Here is a 19,510-nt window from a genome sequence, read left to right on the forward strand (position 1 = left end):
GAGCCCCCGCCCGGCCCGGCCGCCGCTGCCCCGGCGGAGCCGCCGCCCGGGGACGGGAAGGGACGGGGGGGGAGCGCGGGTCTCCGCCGGCTCGGGGCAGGCACCACCGCTCGCCCCGGAAGCGCCGCCCGCTCCCGAGGCCCCGCCGGGGCGGGACGAGCCCCGCTCCGCCCCCGCCCGAGCCGCCGTCCCTGAGGGCCGGGGCGGGCGGGGGCTGCTCCGAGCGGGTTGGGGGGGATGATGGGATGGGATGGGATGGAATGGAATGGAATGGAATGGAATGGAATGGAATGGAATGGAATGGAATGGAATGGATGGCACCCCATGACAATCTGCCTCATTTTCTTGTCAGAACAGATTCAGTGCTGGTGGGAGCATTGCTGGCCCCAGGTGTGTAGTGCAGTGATGCAGTTGGTCACTCAGTGTTCCCAGATTCACCAAATGAGTTTGTGCTCCTTCAGGTTGGAAGGAGCACAAACTCACATCCAGATTCCCTGCCCCAGCAGGCTCGTCTCAGAGCGCATGGCACTGGGTTGTGTCCAGACAGTTCTGGGATATCTCCAGTGAGGGAGACCCCACACCCTGTCTGATCTCTGTCCAAGAGCACAGTCACTAGCACAGTGCTGCTTTCATGCTCACTTCATTGACTGACTGCTGTGTAACAACCCGTGTCTCCTATTTCTTTATGCATGTCAAACACATGCAGGTTGAGAAGCCTCTGGGATGTTGAAAGTGACGCTCTCTGGAGCTCTTGGGCATTGATAAAGCTGACAAATCAAATTATGTGCTCTGACTTCAGGGAGTTGCCTGCAGGCTGGGGAAGGACTGCCACTGTGCCTCACTCACTCACTCACGGTCCAGGAGGAGGTCGATATTCCCTGGACACTGGGCAGAGGTGCCTTCTGAGGCTGCTGGAGACTCATCACCTTTCTGTTAACGCTGGCAGCTCACCTACCATGGCATTCAACTCAATAACCTGGTGTGATAAAACACTAATGGCACCCTGCTCCTCTCCTTGCATTCTGCTCTCCTCCCCACTTCTGTGTACTCTTCACTTTTTGCCTGTGTTAGCCAATAAGCAAGTTCTTCAGCAATATATTTTTTAAGACAAGTATTAGCAGTGCAGCTTTGTTGGTCCTACAGCTGGAACCAGTCCCTCTTAGGGTGGTGCCTTCCCAGGATGCTCACTAAAAATTAACTTTTCAAGATAACGTAAATCATTTTCTGTTCTTGTATGACAAATGCTGCAGCACTCCATGGCTAAATTGCCCTTTTTTACTCATCAGCTGCTGCATCCATCATTTCCAATAAAAATAAAGCTAGCAGTTATCTCTGGGAAGAGCATGTCATGTAACCAGTCATGCTGAGAAGAGGAAGTGGTGTCTGTTCAGGTCAGAAGAAATAAATTTTTGCAGGTAGAACAAATTAAACATTCCAAAAGCTGTTTGAGAAGCTGAAGACTCATCAATTTTAAACCCCTCTCTGTTTATCATGGGTAAGGGTCTGTGTTTTGTTATTTGAAGACGAGCCTGTATTTGAATCTCTGCTGCACAAAGTCAGATTCACCTATTGTCTTACACAATGGTGCTGCTCTGTGCTGCAGACTTCTGAGGATGTTAGTGGGCATTCCTAGATCCAGAATACCATTCCACACATCACTACAAGGCTCTAGATGCAAATCAAAACCAGGTGTCTGAAAACCCAGGAGTACGAGGCCTCCTGCCACTGTTCCTCAAGGCTAAGGTGCTGCTTTTATAACTGCAGCAGTTTCTTGTGAGAGGCAGAATATATTCAGAATATCCATGTAATACTGTGTAGAGATCCATCGTGTGGGAGGTGGATCTAGGAGTGGGACACTGTCCTCTGCTGCTCCCAGGTCCATCTGTGTGAAGAGACACTGAAAGCTGGAACTCTTTGATCTTCTCCTGCTGTCTCTTGGCACACAGCGTCCACTTTGCTCGCTCCCTAAAAGTGTCAGTGGCTTTTCATATCCGCAGCATCTGTTGTTCTTAAACGGATGATTCCTGTGGAAATCATCTTGGGAAAGGTGAGTTTTAGTATGAAATCTTGACATTTTTTACTCCTCTTGAACACTGGCTGGAGCTCTGCTCATATCTAGAAGGCAAACCTTCCTGCTTACCTCTCAAGGAAGCTTCTGTGCCTCTCCAGTCCAGATAATTGAGCAGAATTGGGAATTTCCATGTCAGAGTGGGACTTCACATTGCTCAGAAAGGCTTTGGAGTGTGGGCTGTGGGTCCAGCAAGGAAAGAAAAGAGAAATTGTGTGGTTTACAGTTAGGAGAAAAAGAGGAAAAATAAAATTAAAAAGGTCTGATGAGATAGGAGTTACTACCCTGTGAAACAGGAGTTTTGGAAGCTATTTGGGGAACAGAGGGAATGATCAGCATCATGGACAGGGAAGGCACAGCACAGACAGGACTGTAGGCAAAAGGTATCTTCTATTCCCAGGGCTAAGCCAGAATTAATGAAGAGCAAACCCTGAGTAAAGCACTCAGACCTGCAGGGTCTGAGCCAGTAACCCAAAGCACTCATTCACACCTCCAAATTACTGTGTGCTTTCAGTTCTTTCCTTGGACTCAGTGCAAAATAGCACCCAGTTTTAAAGGGACTGGAGTAGGTTTTGTGGGCTAATGCTTGCTGATGTGCAGGAACACACACCTTCTGCCTGTAGCTGCTTTGGTGTCAGAAAATGGAAGGTTTTAAACTCCCAGCATGAAGAGCATATATATGGAATGCCTGTGTTCCCTGTCCTCTTCATCAGAGGGTGGAGAATTAAACCAAAGAGCTCTGCAAAATCTAGATTTCTTCATTATAAAACTGCAGTACAAGAATGAAACAAAGTATGGAAATATTTTAAGAAACAACACGTGGAATTTTTTTCTCCCAGAGATGGAATTTCTCAGGAATTCTCACCGTGACACTTCCCTATTCACCTCCCTTCAGCTTGGTGCATTGAAGAGGAGGAGCTCAGAGGGACAAAAAGCTTTGCTTTGCTCCCCTCTGCTGCAGCCCGGACCCTGCAGGAGTGAGCCCTTTGTAGTTCCCAGTGTGGCTTCTACCCCCACTGCTTGCTCCCAGTGCTGCTGTCTGGCCAGTTCCTTTGCAGGTTTTAGCACTGATTATTGTCAGCTCCAGTTTCTCAGAGTTTCCTCTGTTGCTATGTAAAAAGAAAAGCCACACAGAGATGAGGTTTGTATAAACCTGCTCTGTGATTTGGGATCTGTTTGATTGGTGGTGAGACCAGTGCTGGTGCAGCTGAAGCAGTTTGCAGCCTTTCTGAGCACATCTAACTCCCATATGTTCTCATAAATTCTAGAGTATTTTCCTGTCTTTTTTAGCACACTTGTTCTATTTGTGATGCTGCCTTAACGTGTGTGTCACTTGGTGCCATTCCTGCCTTCAGTTCTTTCACGGCACGCTCAGACCTTGGCCAGTTTCATCCCACCTCCCCAGAAATTCCTCCTCCTGGGCCTGCAGCACAGGGATCTTCAAGGAGGGAGGGGGAAGAAGTGACAAAAACAAAATACAACAGGACCATCAAGCCTCATGATGCCCTTCCACACTTCTCTGTGATGTTGCATCATCTCTAAAAATAGAAATTAAGGTCCACTGGGAATCACAACTCATCTTTAGTTCTGTGAAGTACCCCATGGGTTTGGAGTTTTGCTTTAAAAAGCCATGGATGAGATAGAAGGGTGAGGATTAAGGTGCTTTTTTTCCTTTTTCTCACTAGTAGTTCTACTTCTCAGTACTGATGATCGACTTGAGAAGGTCCAAACCAAGCTGCCCATTGCTTTTCAGAGCTCAAATGAAAGGAGAAGGGAGATCACAGGAGCCTGAGGTATCACACATGAAGGGGGGTTTGGGTAGAAGAACATGGTCTTCCCAGCCTGGGTGCTTCTCACCTCCCAGTACCTTAAACAAATAGAAAAATAATAGCATGAGTAATTAAACACAGAGAAAACAGGCAGGATCAACTGATTATCTTTTGATGATAAATCAAGTAAATTGACACAGGTAGGAGTGGAAAGCAGAGCTTAAAGGATGATCTGTTTGTATTGCAGTCAATTTGAAACAGCATCTGTTGCCTTCTTGGGTCAAACTGAACATGTCTGTGTCTGGGATTTTTTCAGAACTGACTCACTAAGACTCTTCAGGAGGAGTAAAATACTAAAACTAAAAGGTTCTATGAAATTTCATAGATTTTGGACTAATTTGGCTAAATTTTGGACTACAAGGGATTGTAGAAGACCATTGTTCACGTTTTGTGGAAGCTCAGGTGGCTGCCTGGGACATCCTCCTGCCTCATGGCTGTGCCATTTTCTCAACTGGGGACTTGGATAAAGGTTTGGCTTCAGCGTTCTCTCCCCACTCTTCTGCAATTTCCAGCAAATGGCAGGAAAAATCCAATCTGTGCTCAGAAGGAGAGAGCTGGAATGTTAGGTAACATGACAAAGGCACAGCAGGAGGACCACAACTGAGTGAAAAGCAAGTCTGCAGCTCTGCCTGTAAGTGAAGTTTCTCTTCAATCAATATTTCACTATGTGAGCAGTTTATTCTGGACAAGGAACATCTCTGAAATGGTGCAGAAAGTTTTGTCCTGCCAGGAGCAAGGGGTATGTGACCACACGGCCACCTTGGTGTCGTGACTCAGAATGCTCCCACACGGAGCAACACCAGTGTGGAGTGATGCCCACCTGGAAAATCCATCCCTGGAGGATCAACAGGGATCATTTTTGTGGTGTTTCTTTTCCATCTACGTGATGTAGAGAAGCATTTGACAAATGATGGTGGCAAGTGTAATGCTGATGATAAAAGGCACAGGAACCGTTTTGTGCGAACCTGTGAAATCTCTGGAGTTCTTGAGAGTTTCCTCCTCCCTTCCCTTGGAATGAACTTTAAGAAATCACATCATTGGTGGCTCTGATTTATGTAGAGTAATTGTTGGGGTGCTGCAGGTGCTCAGTTCCTTCTCAGACATGGCATCTCCCCCAGGATAACCCCTCCTCACGGGGACACCCAGGGTTTTGGGGGTCTGCCACGCCATCACTGCTCTCCATGACACAGTGAGGGGCACAAGCAGGAGGGAGACATTTGATAAGGCAGAGACGAGGGAGATCACAGAACCACAGCATCAACGAGGTCAGAAAAGGCCTCAGAAATCAGCGAGTTCAACCCCAACACCACCTTGCGAACCAGACCATGGCACTGAGTGCCACGTCCACTCTTCCCCTAAACGCCTCCGGGAACAGGGACTCACAACCTCGCTGGCCTGCCCGTTCGATCGGGAAGGTGCATGTGCAAAGAACAGCGCGTGAGGCACTGAAGGGGCACTGAGGGGCCGTGGAAGGTGGCCCAGTGGCTTTGAGGAGATTTAAGATGTGAGCGGGCCAAGGATGCTGGGGGTGGCTAAGGGAAGTTCTGTTCGGGAAGGGCGCGGTGCGGGGCCCGGTGCGAGGAGCGGTGCGGGGCGCTGAGGGTGGCCGGGCGGCCATTTTGCGAAGGACAATGCCCGCCGCGCGGGGCGGGGCAGGGGCGCGCGCACGCAGCGCGCGGGCAGCCGGCGCCGCCGCCGCGTTATGTAACGGCCGCGGGGCGCGCGCGCGCTCCCTCCGCCGCCCCTTCCCCCTCTCTCCCGCCTCACCCCCCCGGCTCGGGCTTCGCTCCGCCCCCTCCCCGCGCGCCGGGGCCCAATGGGCGGCGGGAACGCGCCCGGGGGGGGAGGGGAGAGCGCGGCGGGTGCGCGCACGCACAGCCGCGGGGCCGCGCCTTGCCCCGTGCGTGCGCGCTCCCGGCCCCCCCCGCCTTCCCCTCTCTCTGTGTCCCTCTCTCTCCCTCTCTCCGCCGCGCTCGGCCGGCTCTGCCCCCCCTTTGTGCGCGCTCCGAGCCGCCCCCGCATCGCCGACTCGCCATGGCCGACGAGAAGCCCAAGGTGAGGCCGGCGCGCTCCGCAGCTCCCGCCGCCGCGCTCGGCCCCTCAGGCGGCGGCCCCGGCCCGCAGCCCCCGCGCCGCCTTTGCGCGCCATTTTCCTGCGCGGGTGGGGGGGGCCGAGGCCGCGGCTCCCGGGGCGGGCGGGGGATCCCCGGGGAGAGGGGGAGCGAGCCCGGGCCGCCTTCCCGCCCTCCGTGGGGAGAGAGGCAGGTCTGGAGGCGGTTGCTGCTGCCTTCCTCCTCCTCCTCCTCCTCCTCCGCGGCCGCAGCATCCCCGCCGGCTACCTCGGCAGCCGCTGCCCTCACGGTCCCCGCACGGCTCCGGCCCCTTTGTGCCGCCTCTGGCCCCGCTCGGGGCCGGGGGGGCCGCGGGGGCTCCGCTCCGCACGGCAGGAATTAACAGAGGCCACCGCCGGGGGGGTTGGCTTTTTTTTTTTTTTTTTTTTTTTTCCTCCCCCACACTATTTTCAACCCGAGTTATTTTTTTTTTTTTTTTTCCTCCCCCACACTATTTTCAACCCGAGTTGGAAGTGGCGGAGGGCGCGGGGCCGCGCGCGGGCTGACACATGGCGGGACCCGGCTCCCAGAAAAGAGGGAAAACAAAGCTGGAATTGGGGGTGCCGGACAGCCCCGGAGCGGGACAGCCCCGATCCCCGTCCCTGTGCCCTGAGGCCCGGCCAGAACACGAGGGACGGAGCTGGAAGTTGATCCTCCGCAGTTTTCCGCTCCGGGAGGGTCGGGCTGCTTGATGTGGAGTTTTTTTAAACATTTTCTGAAGGAGAAGACCTGGGCTGTTTCAGGTTTTATCACCGTTTGAAACACAGCCCTTTAAAGTATCTGGAAAGTTTTTTTTAATAACGACATCAAACGGTAGGAAAAAGTTTGAGGTGCAATGAGAAAGAGCCTTGCTGCTGGTTGGGAGCACAGTTGTAACACAAATCAGCTATAACAGATCATAGTATAACATAGGTAACTTAATTCCATTTAGTGGGAACACTGGTGTTGCATATTGTTGTGCTTTTGATAGAAATAACTTTTTTTTTTTTTTCTTTTTTTTTTCCCCTCTGTGTTGAATGCCTGGCCTGGTAATTCTTCATTGCTAAATTTCCAGTCTGCAGAATGACAGTTAATATCAAATTTTTTTTATTGTATGTGGCTTTTCTTCCTTTAAATTTTCAACTGAAAAGTGCTGACCTTTATTCCCTAATTCAAGGTTTCAAGTCAGTAAACAGCTTTAATATCTTTATTTCCTCCTTTTCAATAACCTGTTGCACTTTGGTAAAATGTTAACTTCTTGTTTCATACCTTTTTTAAAAAGTGTTGGTTACTTTTTTTTTTTTCTTTTATTTCCTCCACAGGAAGGAGTGAAGACTGAAAACAATGACCACATTAATCTGAAGGTGGCAGGGCAAGATGGGTCTGTGGTGCAGTTTAAGATTAAGAGGCACACACCACTTAGTAAACTAATGAAAGCCTATTGTGAACGACAGGTATGATCTCAGGAGAACGGTGTCTGGGGGAGAGCTGCTCTCCACAGGGATAGAGGAAAACAGTTGAAGTCTTAAAACTTCAGTAAATACACAAAATGATAGAGATGGAACAGAAACTAACTGTGCTGTGTATTGTCCTTGTGGTCTGTTACTCGGTGGACTTGAGAGGGTTGTGGCAGGAAATGGGTAAATAAAGTTGTTGTCATCTATGAAATCTGCATTTATAGGTGGAGGCCTCTGGGAGGTAACTGCTGCTCTAATGCTTAGAAATATTCGTGTGGAAAGGGTGGGTTTGGAATGAACTTAGGGAAGAGAGAGTTAAATGGTAATCAGGGATTTTTATAGCTCTGAGTGACTTCTTGGACTGGTCACTGGCTCCTGATTTATTAGCTTAATTGTACTGCGATGAGAAGATACCTTGAGAAGGAGCTTGTACATTTAAAGATGAGCTTTGTTTTTTCTCTTGTGTCCTGGTTGACAAATGAATATTCTGAGAGACACACACACCCCATATGTTTGCTGATGTGGTGGCAGCTGCAGCCAGTCTGTGAGGATGCAAGCAGCTATTGCAAGTTTTAAAAACACCTGTTTGAGTAGAGCCATGGAACTCCTCCTTCTGAAGCTCCTGATTAGGGAAATTTTGGTATCCACAATATTTAGTGACTGTCTGCCTTCAAAATATTTTATCTCTACAGAAGTGTTCAGAATTTGTGAATTTTTAATTTTTTTAAACATAAATGCTCAAGGATACTATTGCATACAATAAAGTCAGTGTAAGATATTGGTGCAGCTATTTCATCACCAGGAAAAACCCTGTGATTCACATAGAGAGTGGTAAAACCTCTTTTGTTTGCCCTGTGCCACAACAGAATAAGAGTAAAGACAGGAAAAATTAGCTCTTGCTGAACATGTGAATGTGTTCTTGTATGAGTGTTCTGTGGAGAAATCAGTGAATGTTGGAAGCTGTGAGTTTGTTTTTCCTACCTCAGTCATACAAACTCTTGTTCTATTTTTCAAATCACTGTGTTGCTTTTTCCAGTCATAGAGTGCAGTTATATCTGTCTGTCAGGGAATTTGAGGATTGGTTATTTGTCTATAAATCCTGGCATAAAAATATTTTAAAGTATCATTCATTTTTAGTTACTTTGAAGCAAGCAAAAGTAATAGTCCAAATTGTCTTAGATTGCCAAAATGTTTACTCTGCTTAAAGAAAAACAAAACCAAAGCCAGCAAAAAAAATCCAAAAACAACAAAAAAACAAACCCAGGTATCAACTGGAGGAAAAACATCTGTAAATCTTGAGAATGGGAGACATTTTTTGGGATCTTAGTTTTAAGCTACTAAGTATCCAAACAATACTTTAGTGGATATGGATTTGTCTTTAGGTGCTTGCTTCTGAAATTTTGCTGAATGTTTATGAACAAAAAACATTTGTTCTACATGTCTCTAGAAGTTAGATTTTATTCATGTATTTATTTACCTAGCTAGGTACACCCCAACATAAATTTTGGAATTTTGGAGAGGTGACAGAGAACTTAGCAGCTATAAAGGATGATAATCATATGTTGTGTGTAGTAGATCTAAAATGGAAATAACTTGAGTGACCTGTTGAAAAGATCAAAACTATTTGTGATAAAGTGGTGAAAAAATCATCCATGAACCATACTTCATGTTTTGTGGACGCTAAGCTCACCAAAGGACAGTTTTTCAGTATGTTTTCAGCTAACATTTATTTAGCTCATAAGGTTGTCATGAACCTGGACAAAAACAACACTCTGGGAATGGGAAATACATGTTTCAAGAAACACAGTGTCAGAGAAAAGGGCTCAGACCAAGTGTTGCTGTGCAGAAATGTGTTGCTGCCATGAGACTGAGCCACACACTTCCTTAGACCAGATGATGTTCTGAGAGAACACTGCAGTGTCTTGATGCTGGAGAAGGCATTTTTTTGTGAACCATAAAGTTAATAAAAAAAGTTTACTCACATTTATTAAAATATTTTTCCTGACAAATCTACTCCTCAGAAATAATTACTACATTGTTTTCTGTTGTGTGTGACATCCGCTCTTGCCAGGCTGAATGAAGGCTTCTCTTCTAACTCAGAGATGCCAAAGCACGACCCTGCAATCCATTGGATTGGCTTCAAAACCAGATTGGGCTCTTGGATAGTTAGATACTCTGGAGAGAATGGATAGAACTGGAAAGGAAGTTTGTATCCCCAAATGTCACTGACAAAATACCTGTAAAATACTTTGGAAAACTCACTGGTGATTTTGGATGTGATGTTATCAGAAGGATAGGTTGGTTACAAGTTACATTTTTCAGTCTGTTGGCTCAGATGAGGATGAGAGGATATTCTTCTAGGGCTGGAAGAGGTCAGTAAAATGAGTGTTGTATGGTAGAAATGCTTATCCAAAATACTGGCTAATTTGGAAGTAGAAAATTCCTTTATTTTTTCCATCTGTGCATGGAAGAAATTGATACATTGATTTCTTTAGAATAGGAACTGGAGATCAAAAAGTTCCCATTTTTTACTCTTAGCTGCTGCAGGCTAATTTTGTTGTTGCATTTCTGGAAGAAATATTTGAGAATACCTTTGTTTGTGGGGAAGATGAAAAGGAAGTGTTGAGTGTCATTGTTGGACATTTATTACCTAGAGTGTTGCACCTAGTTTTTAAGTGAATTACTCAAAAGCACAATAAACCTGCCTGCCTTTGGGGTGTAGCAGAAGTGGCTTTATTTTAACTTAGTCAGTGGGGGCACTGTTGCTTCTCATGAGTTGTTGGACACAACGCAGTGTTTAATGCAAAACAGATTGCAGGGATTTGGAGTGAAATGCCTAAAAGTCAGGGCATGAGGGAAGGATGGAATCTCTGGTGGCTTTTAATGATGATGCTGCAATTCAGTGACAAGTTCAAGAGTAAACTACTGAGTACTTTTGCACCAGGTTTATTTCCCTTTGTGTTATTTCTCTTTGTCCAGGGGTTGTCAATGAGGCAAATCAGATTCCGGTTCGATGGGCAGCCAATTAATGAAACAGACACACCTGCACAGGTAAACAGCACAAGCAAGACTAAAGAACTATTTGAAATTTGCTGCAGGAGTTGATGCTTCTGTTTCCTGTCAAATACTTGCATAATTGTATCTATTACTGATAGAACTGGATCTTTTTTACCATTATTTTGGTGTAACTACTTTAGGATGTTCAGAAATGGAATCCAAGACTTTTGGTGTTTTGAATAATAAATCTGTATCACTGTAATAATAAACCAGAAAAATTAAGTACAGGTACAGATGGTGAGTCCTGTAAAACTTTCACTTTATTGGTTCATGGCTCTGAGATAAGGATGGTAAGCTAAGAATTGAGTTTTTCTTGAAGCAATGGCATTATTTTTTATATAAAAGCATGCCAGGATGCTATCAGAGAGATCCTGTTTGCAAGCTTGCATTTGTAATACAAAAGTAATTTCTGTTGTTTGTGATCTAAAGCTGTTTCAGTAGCATGGAATTAATGAATATGGTGAAGTTTGGGTTGTCTGTAAGTATTTGAATGAAGGCATTCCAAGAACAGAATGGTTCCCTGTGGCCCTGGAGCATTTTTCTGTCCTGCTCCACGGAGCTGTGTTTAATCAGCCTGACCAAGTGATAGTTTTATCTGCTGTTCAGAACCACTTGTAATGAAATAACGGACTTTAGTTTTCAGTTCTGAATTTTCCAAGCTGTTGCTTCAAAGATTGTGCCTCTTGTGGCCCCAATCTATGGAACTTTTTAATTTACAATACTGATAATTGAGGCAACAGGATGATTTTTCTTTTCTATCCATGTTTTGCTGAAGCTTAGACCAGTCTGTTTATAGCTGTGGTAAATAGCATAGACTAGTTTGCTTTCCTAAGCAGCAATTGAGTCTGTTTAGAAATATAACTTGAATTAGTTACAGCAGCCCTTCAGTTTTGGTACAGATTTTGTCAGTAGGTGCCATTAACATCCCAGGAATATCAACTGTAAAACTTAGGGTGAAAAAAGAGAATTATGTTAATGAAGTATTGCTGTTCTTCACTGTCAGTTGTTACATGGTTACATGCCAAGTGTTTTTAATTTTTTTGTGCTTGCTGATCCTTGGTTTTACTGCCTGGTTGGGCAGAGGCTTTAATTCCAGTCTGCTTCCCCATTGCTGTAGCCATTTTAGCAACAGCAGCCAACTGGAATTGTGGCAATGTTTTAAGGTAAACTGAGGGAGTAAATAGGAGAACAAAGGTGCAATGGCAAAGCAGGCAACAGAAATCAAATATTACCAATCTGTTTCTTAGGAGTCACACAGTGTACCCTGAAGTTAGTACTAGAATTCATTCTAGGTCAACAGTTATCAATTGGCATTTTTTTTTCCTGTGCAATTTGCTTTTGAGTTTAGTGAGTTTTGTTAAATGTATAAAAGGCTGGTGGTGAAGGGGAGTGGGGCTTCTCTGGTTAAGTTGCATAAAAAGTAAACATAAAGTCAGGAACTGTAAGAACAACCCAGGCTGCTGTGGAGATGTGAGAAGAGTTGAAAGCCCTTTTTTCTTTTTTTCTGCTGTAGTTGGAAATGGAGGATGAAGATACAATTGATGTGTTCCAGCAGCAAACAGGAGGAGTTTACTAAAACAAACACACAAAAAAGAACCTGCTACTTTCCTCTCCAGAACTGTGCTCCCACAGGCGACACTTCACAATTAGAAAAATGAGACTTGGTTCAGCCACATCCTGACTACTGCAGTATAGTTTTCTCTCTTCTCTCTGATTTTTTTTTTCTTATTCCTTTTATTGTACATAAAGTAACTGGTGATGTGCACAAGCATAATGCATATTTTTTTTTAACTAAATGGCCAATGGTATGTTTTGATCAACATTTAATGGAGATGGGGTGGGAAAACAAACTGGTTCTGTGAAAATGCCCCTCTCTCCATTAGTGGCATGCTCCTTCTACTTTTACAGAATCACAGAATAAGCCGAGTTATCTTTATATTCCAGTAAGTTATTTTGCTCTCACTGTTCAAAAACAAAAACCTTGCATACCTTGTTTGATTGGATAATTTCAATGTTTTTCTTTTATCATTGTAAAACCAAGGGCAATTTTATAACTTTTTTGTACGTAGCTGTTACATGTAGAGCAATCTCTGTCTAAGTAGGGGTAAATTACTCTTTAAAAAAAAAGGAAAAAAAAAAGTCCTAGATAGTTTTCCCTTCAAGTAAAACGTCTTGTTGTTTAAATAAACTTCTTGTTTAAAATAACCAGTTTTCTTTCTTTTTCTGTGGAGTAATAGTACTCAGCACCTGTATTTCTTTCTCTGCAGCACTTTATGCTTCTCAAATCTCAGCTTTCTCTGTGGTAAGTAAGCATAATCCCCCCTATCTAGGCAGGAGACTGTTAAAAAAGGAAAGGCTTCCTTGAGGTCTGTCAGTCAGCAGTTGAACTGGAAATAGAAGTCAGTTTTCTCTTAATTTGATTTATTTTTATTTTTTTGTGAATGTTCTGCTAAGCCAAAACTGTTTGATTAGTCAAACTGCAAAATACTGAACTACTTGGTAATGCCTTTGGGTTGAGCTCTTCTTGTCAGTCTTTAATAGAAGCATCAATATTGTTGTTGCAGTAGTTTATTCAAGACTCTGTATTTGAATGCTTATTGATGTAAACATCAAGTTAAAGAGAGCAAATAATTTCATTAACCGTTCAGTTTACCATGGTATCAAATGGGAGCTGCTTGGAAATGTAAAGCAAAAATAAAAAATTGAGTTCTGTTTTTGGGTGTATTTAGCTATGGTGATGGAGATTCCAAGCTCTGCTTTACCCCACTCTGCTGTTCTGCTTGGAAGAGGGAAAGAGGCTGGAGGTACTGAAGGGAGGTACAGTGATGGTGGTGTTTTTCACAAGTCTTCTCTACAATTCTTGAGCTCTTGGGGAACTTTTGGGGGAAGTTTTGAGGTTGGAGTGAAATCCATGGACGTTCATGGAAGATTATATACCTGTCAAACCCACAGCATTCTTTGATGTCCTAGGAATGTTCCAATATTTTATAGTAACTTCATGCTTTTTTAGGTATAAATTTCTTTGAAGAGGCCACTATTTGGTGGTGTTTTTTGTAACAGTTAATTCAAGGAGTGATTGTTACACGTGGGGCCTGTGCCTGCTTGAGCTGAAAGTTTTGTGGCAGAATGATGGGTGTGTGCATTTAGCTGATGAGTTGTGATCTATTTGTCTTCTGTCAGAAATAACACATTTGATGCTCCATTAGTTTCATCTAGTGGAGATACAGGGAAAATTAACATCTGTTTTTGCAGTTGCACTTGAGTCTGTAGCTGAAGAATGTAATCTACTGTGTACCTTTGTTTTAATTCAAGGAAATGCTGTTGCCAAGCAGATTACTTCTCATTGTGGGATGTATCTTGTAGACTTCTGTGGTGTTTTGCAGGATTGAAATTCCTTCTTGTGAACAAATGTTTACATATTCAAGTCTAAAAGGTCTAGAAAAATCTACTTTGAAGAAGAGGGTGGTGGGGGAATACATTTCAACATCTTTCCTAGGTTACATGTGGAATACATTGCTCTTTGGCTTTAGAATCTCTGGCTTTTAAGCTGGCTAAACTTCTGATATCGGTGTATAAAATACTTTCAACTTGATGTCATGCCAAGACTTTTCCCAGGAGAAAGCTGTCTTTATCTTGTTTGGCCAAAAAAGGTGTTTGGACTTGCTTTAGTTTCTGAAGAAAGGGTGAGGTCTCCTTAAATACGATTTTTTTTCAGCTCAACTTAATATTGTGAAGCTCAAAGCTCCCTGTTGTATCTTGCCTTGTACTTTTTATTTCCTGAGGCAACAGACGTCAAGTGACAGATACTGAAGAGCTTTTAAAAACAATGTCTTCATTTCCTGAATTAGTTGTGTTACTTCATCTGTCATGAACTTATGTGCAGCATTCACCTACATTCCTCCACTTTTCATCTTTTTGCTGTTAACCTGGGCTTGCTTATGTTCCTGAAATGATTCTCTAACAATGCTGAATGGTGTTCTGTTAGGTGGTGACTCCAGCCAAAAAAAGTGTTAAATAGTCTTTTCTGATACAGTTTCTTGTTTTTTTAATCTAATCACAAAAACAACTTCAGTGACTTAGTTCCTCAAGAGCCTCAAATGTTGAATTTCCATTAGTGCAGCAAACGTGGGGTGATTTCTGGTTCTGATATATAACACGTTGGTGTAACAGTAATGCAGAAATACAGTCCTTTTTAAAAAAAGAAAATTAGCAGTCTTTCTGCGTGATCTTGCAAATACTCTCTTTATGTCAGAACTTGTTTTTGTCTGTACTGCTCCTCTGGTGCTACAGATTCACCTGTGGATTCCTGATTGCTGGAATCCTCTGTGGTTTTACTGTGACTACCTCTTTTAGGGAAGCTGCTGCTGGGGGTGATGATTTGGAAGTGCTGTGGAGTACAGGGATATGGACAACTTGAATCAACTTATTTGGGGTACACTTTGCTGCTGGGTTTGGTTTGTGGCAGTTCCTGGGTTTACACTTGTAGCCACATGGGCTTCTGGAAGTCCAGTTGTTGGAGGATAAAGGAAAAGTGGGCAAAGAGGTCTTGTCAGGCTAGTTGGGAGGTAAGGTCTTCATGTTTTATTAAACAGCTGGGATCTTTCAAGAGCCTGGGAAAATTACATTATTACTCACAATTTTCAAATAATGTGTTCTAAAGTGATTGCCATGCAATTTAGTTAATATTTCTCCCATGGTTTTTAAATGAAAAAGAATGGACTAAGTTATAATTGGATGCAGTCCCCTGGTGAGTTCTGGTGGATGGCTGGACCCCTTCAGCCTGTGCTGAGGTTTTAGTCTTTCAAATGAGTTGTGAACATGACCAGTTTAAAAATAGGTAACCAAAATTCTGTCAGGTACCTTAAGTAAGGCATTTTTATTCATGTGCAGGGGAGATAATGTCAGATGGAAATCAGCTGGTTTGGGTGGTTGACACCTGAAAACCAATGGCTTTGTTTATCTGCACAGTGGGGATCACAGCCACCCCAGGGGGCTCCTGTGGGGGTCAGTGGCCCGAGGTGCTGATTCGGAAGGGGATGAGGAGTGCAGGGCTGCTCTGACATGGAATTTTCCGAGCTGCCAGGCCTGTAAAGAAATACTCCAAATGGTAACATGAGAGAGATTCTTGTGCTGGCATATGGAGGTGTTTTTAACAAAGAAAAATCCCTGAAGTAACACAAAGATAATTGCTGCTTCAAGATAACTGCGATATCAGAACAGAGACAGCATCTCTGCAAGGGTTAAGGTCAAAGCAAGTTGGTTTTCCAGCAGGAATTTTCCTTTCTAGTACCTTCACTTCATTACTTCCGAGTCAGTGTAACCTAAGTGCTGTCATTTGCCTGGTGGATGCTGGTTCTATTGTGTCTCTTACTGCAACATTAATGAAAAGGCATAATGTGACTGGCTGAAAGAGACTTCCTAGGCTTCAGCCAGCTGGAAGTAACTGAATTTCTAAGGAACAGCAATTTGTTTTCAAAGCTAAAGATGAAAAGATGCCTCCTTGGTCATCATGTGAACAATAAATCCAAGTATTTTTCTTAGAATTTTAGGTAGTGGCCTCTTCTCAGTACATATGTGTCAGCTGCTGTGATGGACTCTTGTGGAGTATTAATCTAAAAGCATTTACATAACTTGGATTATTATTAATTATATTAACAGCATAATTAATGCATTTAATTCTCTGGTTTATTGAGGTTTGTTCATTCTGCTTGTGATGAGTTTCCAGACAATGTGTTCTGATAGGGAATAATCAATCCTTTAGTTTGTCTTGCTTTTTCAGGATGTAGTGGCAGAAGGAATTGGTGGTCCAGCACTTCTGGGTGATTAGGATGTAGGAGTGTGAGGATAAATGGAAGATGGAATTTTAATCCCTATTCTCAGTTTTGTTTGACCTCCAAGATGTTTAATTCCAGGGGTTTCCTGGTGTCTTCCCTAGCAGCAGGGGAAGGTGATGTTACTGTAACATGGAGGTGTTGGGAGCCCCACCCAGGTGTTTATGGAATGCTTAAAGTCCCTTTAAGGGAAGAGTTTTCCCTTGTCCTGGAAGGATTTCAGTTTACATGGGAGGGGTGGTGCTGTGGAAGGACTGGCTGGGTGTCAGCTGAGATCCCAGAAGGGAAGGCCAGCAGGTGCTGGAGAAGGACAAGGGATGTGTGTGAGAGCTGCAGTGGGAATGGGGACTGTGGGGAAGAGCTGTAGGTTTAAATAATCCCTGTGTGAGGATGACTTTGGAGTACTGGGGAAAGGCTAAGCCCAACTAGTAGAGTTTCTCCCTTGGAAAGGAATATTCTTCAGGGAAACATGGATGCAAAAGATACCATTTGTGGTGAATTTTGTGCTGGTTTTTGTGGCTTAGATCTCCTCCTTTCAGCACCCAGTACATGGATCCTGTCAAGCACATCTGATTCCCTGCAAGGGCTCTTGAAGGATCACTTAAATAAGAAAACTTCACTGTTTAAGAAAACTGAAACAAAACAAGACTGGGACACTGACTTCCCCTTCCAGCAACCCTGCCTTTTCCCAGTAAGGAGGAACACTTTGGAGTGCACGACCAGGCTTGGTGGTGTTGGATGTCCAGACAAGAACAGCAGCAGGAACTGGCCACTCTGCTTTTTGTGTTGTTCAGAGCTACATCTCTACAGCTTTGAGAGGAGTCTGGGCACTCTGGTGCAATTCCCCATCCCAAACACTGACAGGCTGTTGGGAACTTTTCCTGAAGATGTAGGGAGGTACCAGAGCAACTTTCACAACTCTTGTAAACAACAGCATCAGCTCTGTGGGACAAACCATTGGATCTGTAGGATCCATGTTCCACTGAACCTCTATGCATCACTCCAGATGCAAAAATCTGACAGGGGAAAATCCAGCTGTGGCAAGGATTGTTTATTAGCTGGCACTTCAGCTGGGAATGAAATGGGGCAAGAGAAAACTGAGTCAAACCCTCTTTTTTTGTGCCTGGAATAAAGAAGGGATGCTCTCTGTGACAGCCATAAGTAGCAGAGACTGGCATGAAGAAACCCTTGGTCACAGAAGGATGACCAAGCTGAGGCTTTTCTCAGACCAGTGGTATCTCCCCTTGCCTAACCCTTGCATTTCCTGGAGTCTTGTTCAGACTTCCAGAATGCACAATACATTGTGCATTCCTTGCTGGTGGAATTTCAACAACAGGTGGAATTGTTTGGTGTCTGAGTGCTCCAGACAGCTGCTGAGAATTGTTCTGGTCAACTGTCATCATCCTGTGATGGACTGTAAGCTCAGTTTCTGTAGCCATCTTCATAAACTATCCATCTTGTAATGGATGAATAATCAGAAAAGCAGCTTTTATTTCAGGCCACCCTGCAGCCAGGCCTGTGAGAGATCAGTGGGGCCCCTTGGAAACACTTAAGGTTTAGAATTCTAAAGCTCTGTGTGAAAACCTGTGTCATAGGGAACGGGTTTTTCCTCATCTTGACTTTAAAAAGTGGCTCTGTGTGTGTGTCTCAGGGGTATAAATTAAAGAGTAAAATCCTGTGGGTTTGAATAAGAAGCATTTAGATGACAAAATACTTCTGCAAGTTCCTGAGAGAGCAGATGTTTACCTGTGTGCAGGTAGGTATCATTTGACTTCTTAATGCCCAAGCCTAAGGGATAATAGAATTAAAACAACATGTGTCATGTTGCTTAAAATTTCCCTTTAATCTGTCTCTAAAAAAAATGTGATGCAACAGAGAATTCCCTGGGGATCTAAGTAGTCATTGGAGCTTTAAAAACAAAAAAACAACAAACCAAAACAGGATTTTTTTAATGGATCCTACATTAGAAAAAATAATACATTGGTCCTGTTTGTGTACATTTAACAGTTCTTATCTTTCATGATCTGTGCTAATATTAAGACTGGTGATTAATTCAGATGCTGGACAACTCACGTTGTGCATATAGAGAGATGTAACAGAATCCTTGTGTTCTCCATACCAAAAAAACACTTTTCTCCAGAAAGTGTTTTGGGGGTATTAAGGGCTGTTATTAGTGGAAACTGGGAGGGGTAGCTGGAAAAGATGGATTTTCTTTCCCCTTTCTCCCTCCTTTATGCAAGTGCTCATTGAAATAATATTGCTGATGCATAGGTTTTGGAGTGAAAATTGTGATGTGTGTCTGTGGAAGTTTCAGGGAGCCCCCGGTCACCAAATCAGAGGTGGATGTGGCACGGGTCAGCAGCCAACATGTGGTGAGTTAAAGTCTGTCCTGTGGGTTTTCTGCTGGGGCTGGAGGGAGGTGCACGATCCAAAACGTGCAGCCTCGTGCTTTTGACAGCCAGGCGAGCAGCACTGCTGGGCCCTGCACTCCAGCTGCCCTAGCCATGCTGGAACTCAATTTCCATGGAATAATCCAAAATAGTAAATTGAATTTTTTTTTTTAATTCTGCCATGATTGCTGAGGTGTTGGCGCTCCCCACCAGGCCTGTGGCCCTGCAGGCCCTTGGCTGTGTCCCAGCCCTGGTCGGATCCAACACCTAAAGCCACAGCAGCCTTGTGCCAACCCCTCCCGCACCGCCACGGCCTCGCTGCCGTTCATCCCCGCACCTTGGAGCTGCTCCATGACACCTCTGAGGCACCGGCGGGGCTTGTACGGGCCGGCCACGGCAATGTGTGTGAGGGAGCCGGGCCTTGCGCGGCCAAGGCGGTGCCGGGGTGGGTTTGGTGGCCGCTTTGGCGGTGTGTCCTGGGCGGTGTCTGTGGGGACAGGAGCCACGCGGAGGTCGCGGAAGCGGGGACTGGACGCCCCGTCACAGGGGACTTTTGTCTGGCCTCAGGTGCGGCTGAGCCAATCGCAGCTCGCCGGCGGTGAGCGACAGCTCTTCCGCCAATCAGCAATAACAGGTGCCACGGCCCCCAGCCAATCACCGCAGAGCAGACGTAGTGCTTCACCAATGGGCTCTTAGCGGTGAGGCAAGGCGCCTCAGAATAGACAGGGAGGCGGGGCAAGTGGGAGAATGGCAGGGCACTGTCTAATAAGAACTCGCGACTACGTTTG

General features: G+C 44.7%; 1 protein-coding gene across 1 annotated transcript; it reads left to right on the forward strand.

Moving 5' to 3' along the window:
• Positions 1–5,702: 5,702 nt before the first annotated feature.
• On the forward strand, positions 5,703–12,706 carry SUMO2 (small ubiquitin like modifier 2). The gene is made up of 4 exons (XM_041486514.1): positions 5,703–5,952; positions 7,310–7,441; positions 10,424–10,495; positions 12,015–12,706. The coding sequence occupies exons 1-4, from the start codon at positions 5,932–5,934 to the stop codon at positions 12,075–12,077; spliced, it is 288 nt and encodes a 95-aa protein (XP_041342448.1). The 5' UTR covers positions 5,703–5,931; the 3' UTR covers positions 12,078–12,706.
• The last annotated feature ends 6,804 nt before the right edge of the window (positions 12,707–19,510 follow it).

This window comes from Pyrgilauda ruficollis, unplaced genomic scaffold (assembly GCF_017590135.1).
Source record: "Pyrgilauda ruficollis isolate IOZ18807 unplaced genomic scaffold, ASM1759013v1 scaffold77, whole genome shotgun sequence".
NCBI lineage: Eukaryota > Metazoa > Chordata > Aves > Passeriformes > Passeridae > Pyrgilauda > Pyrgilauda ruficollis.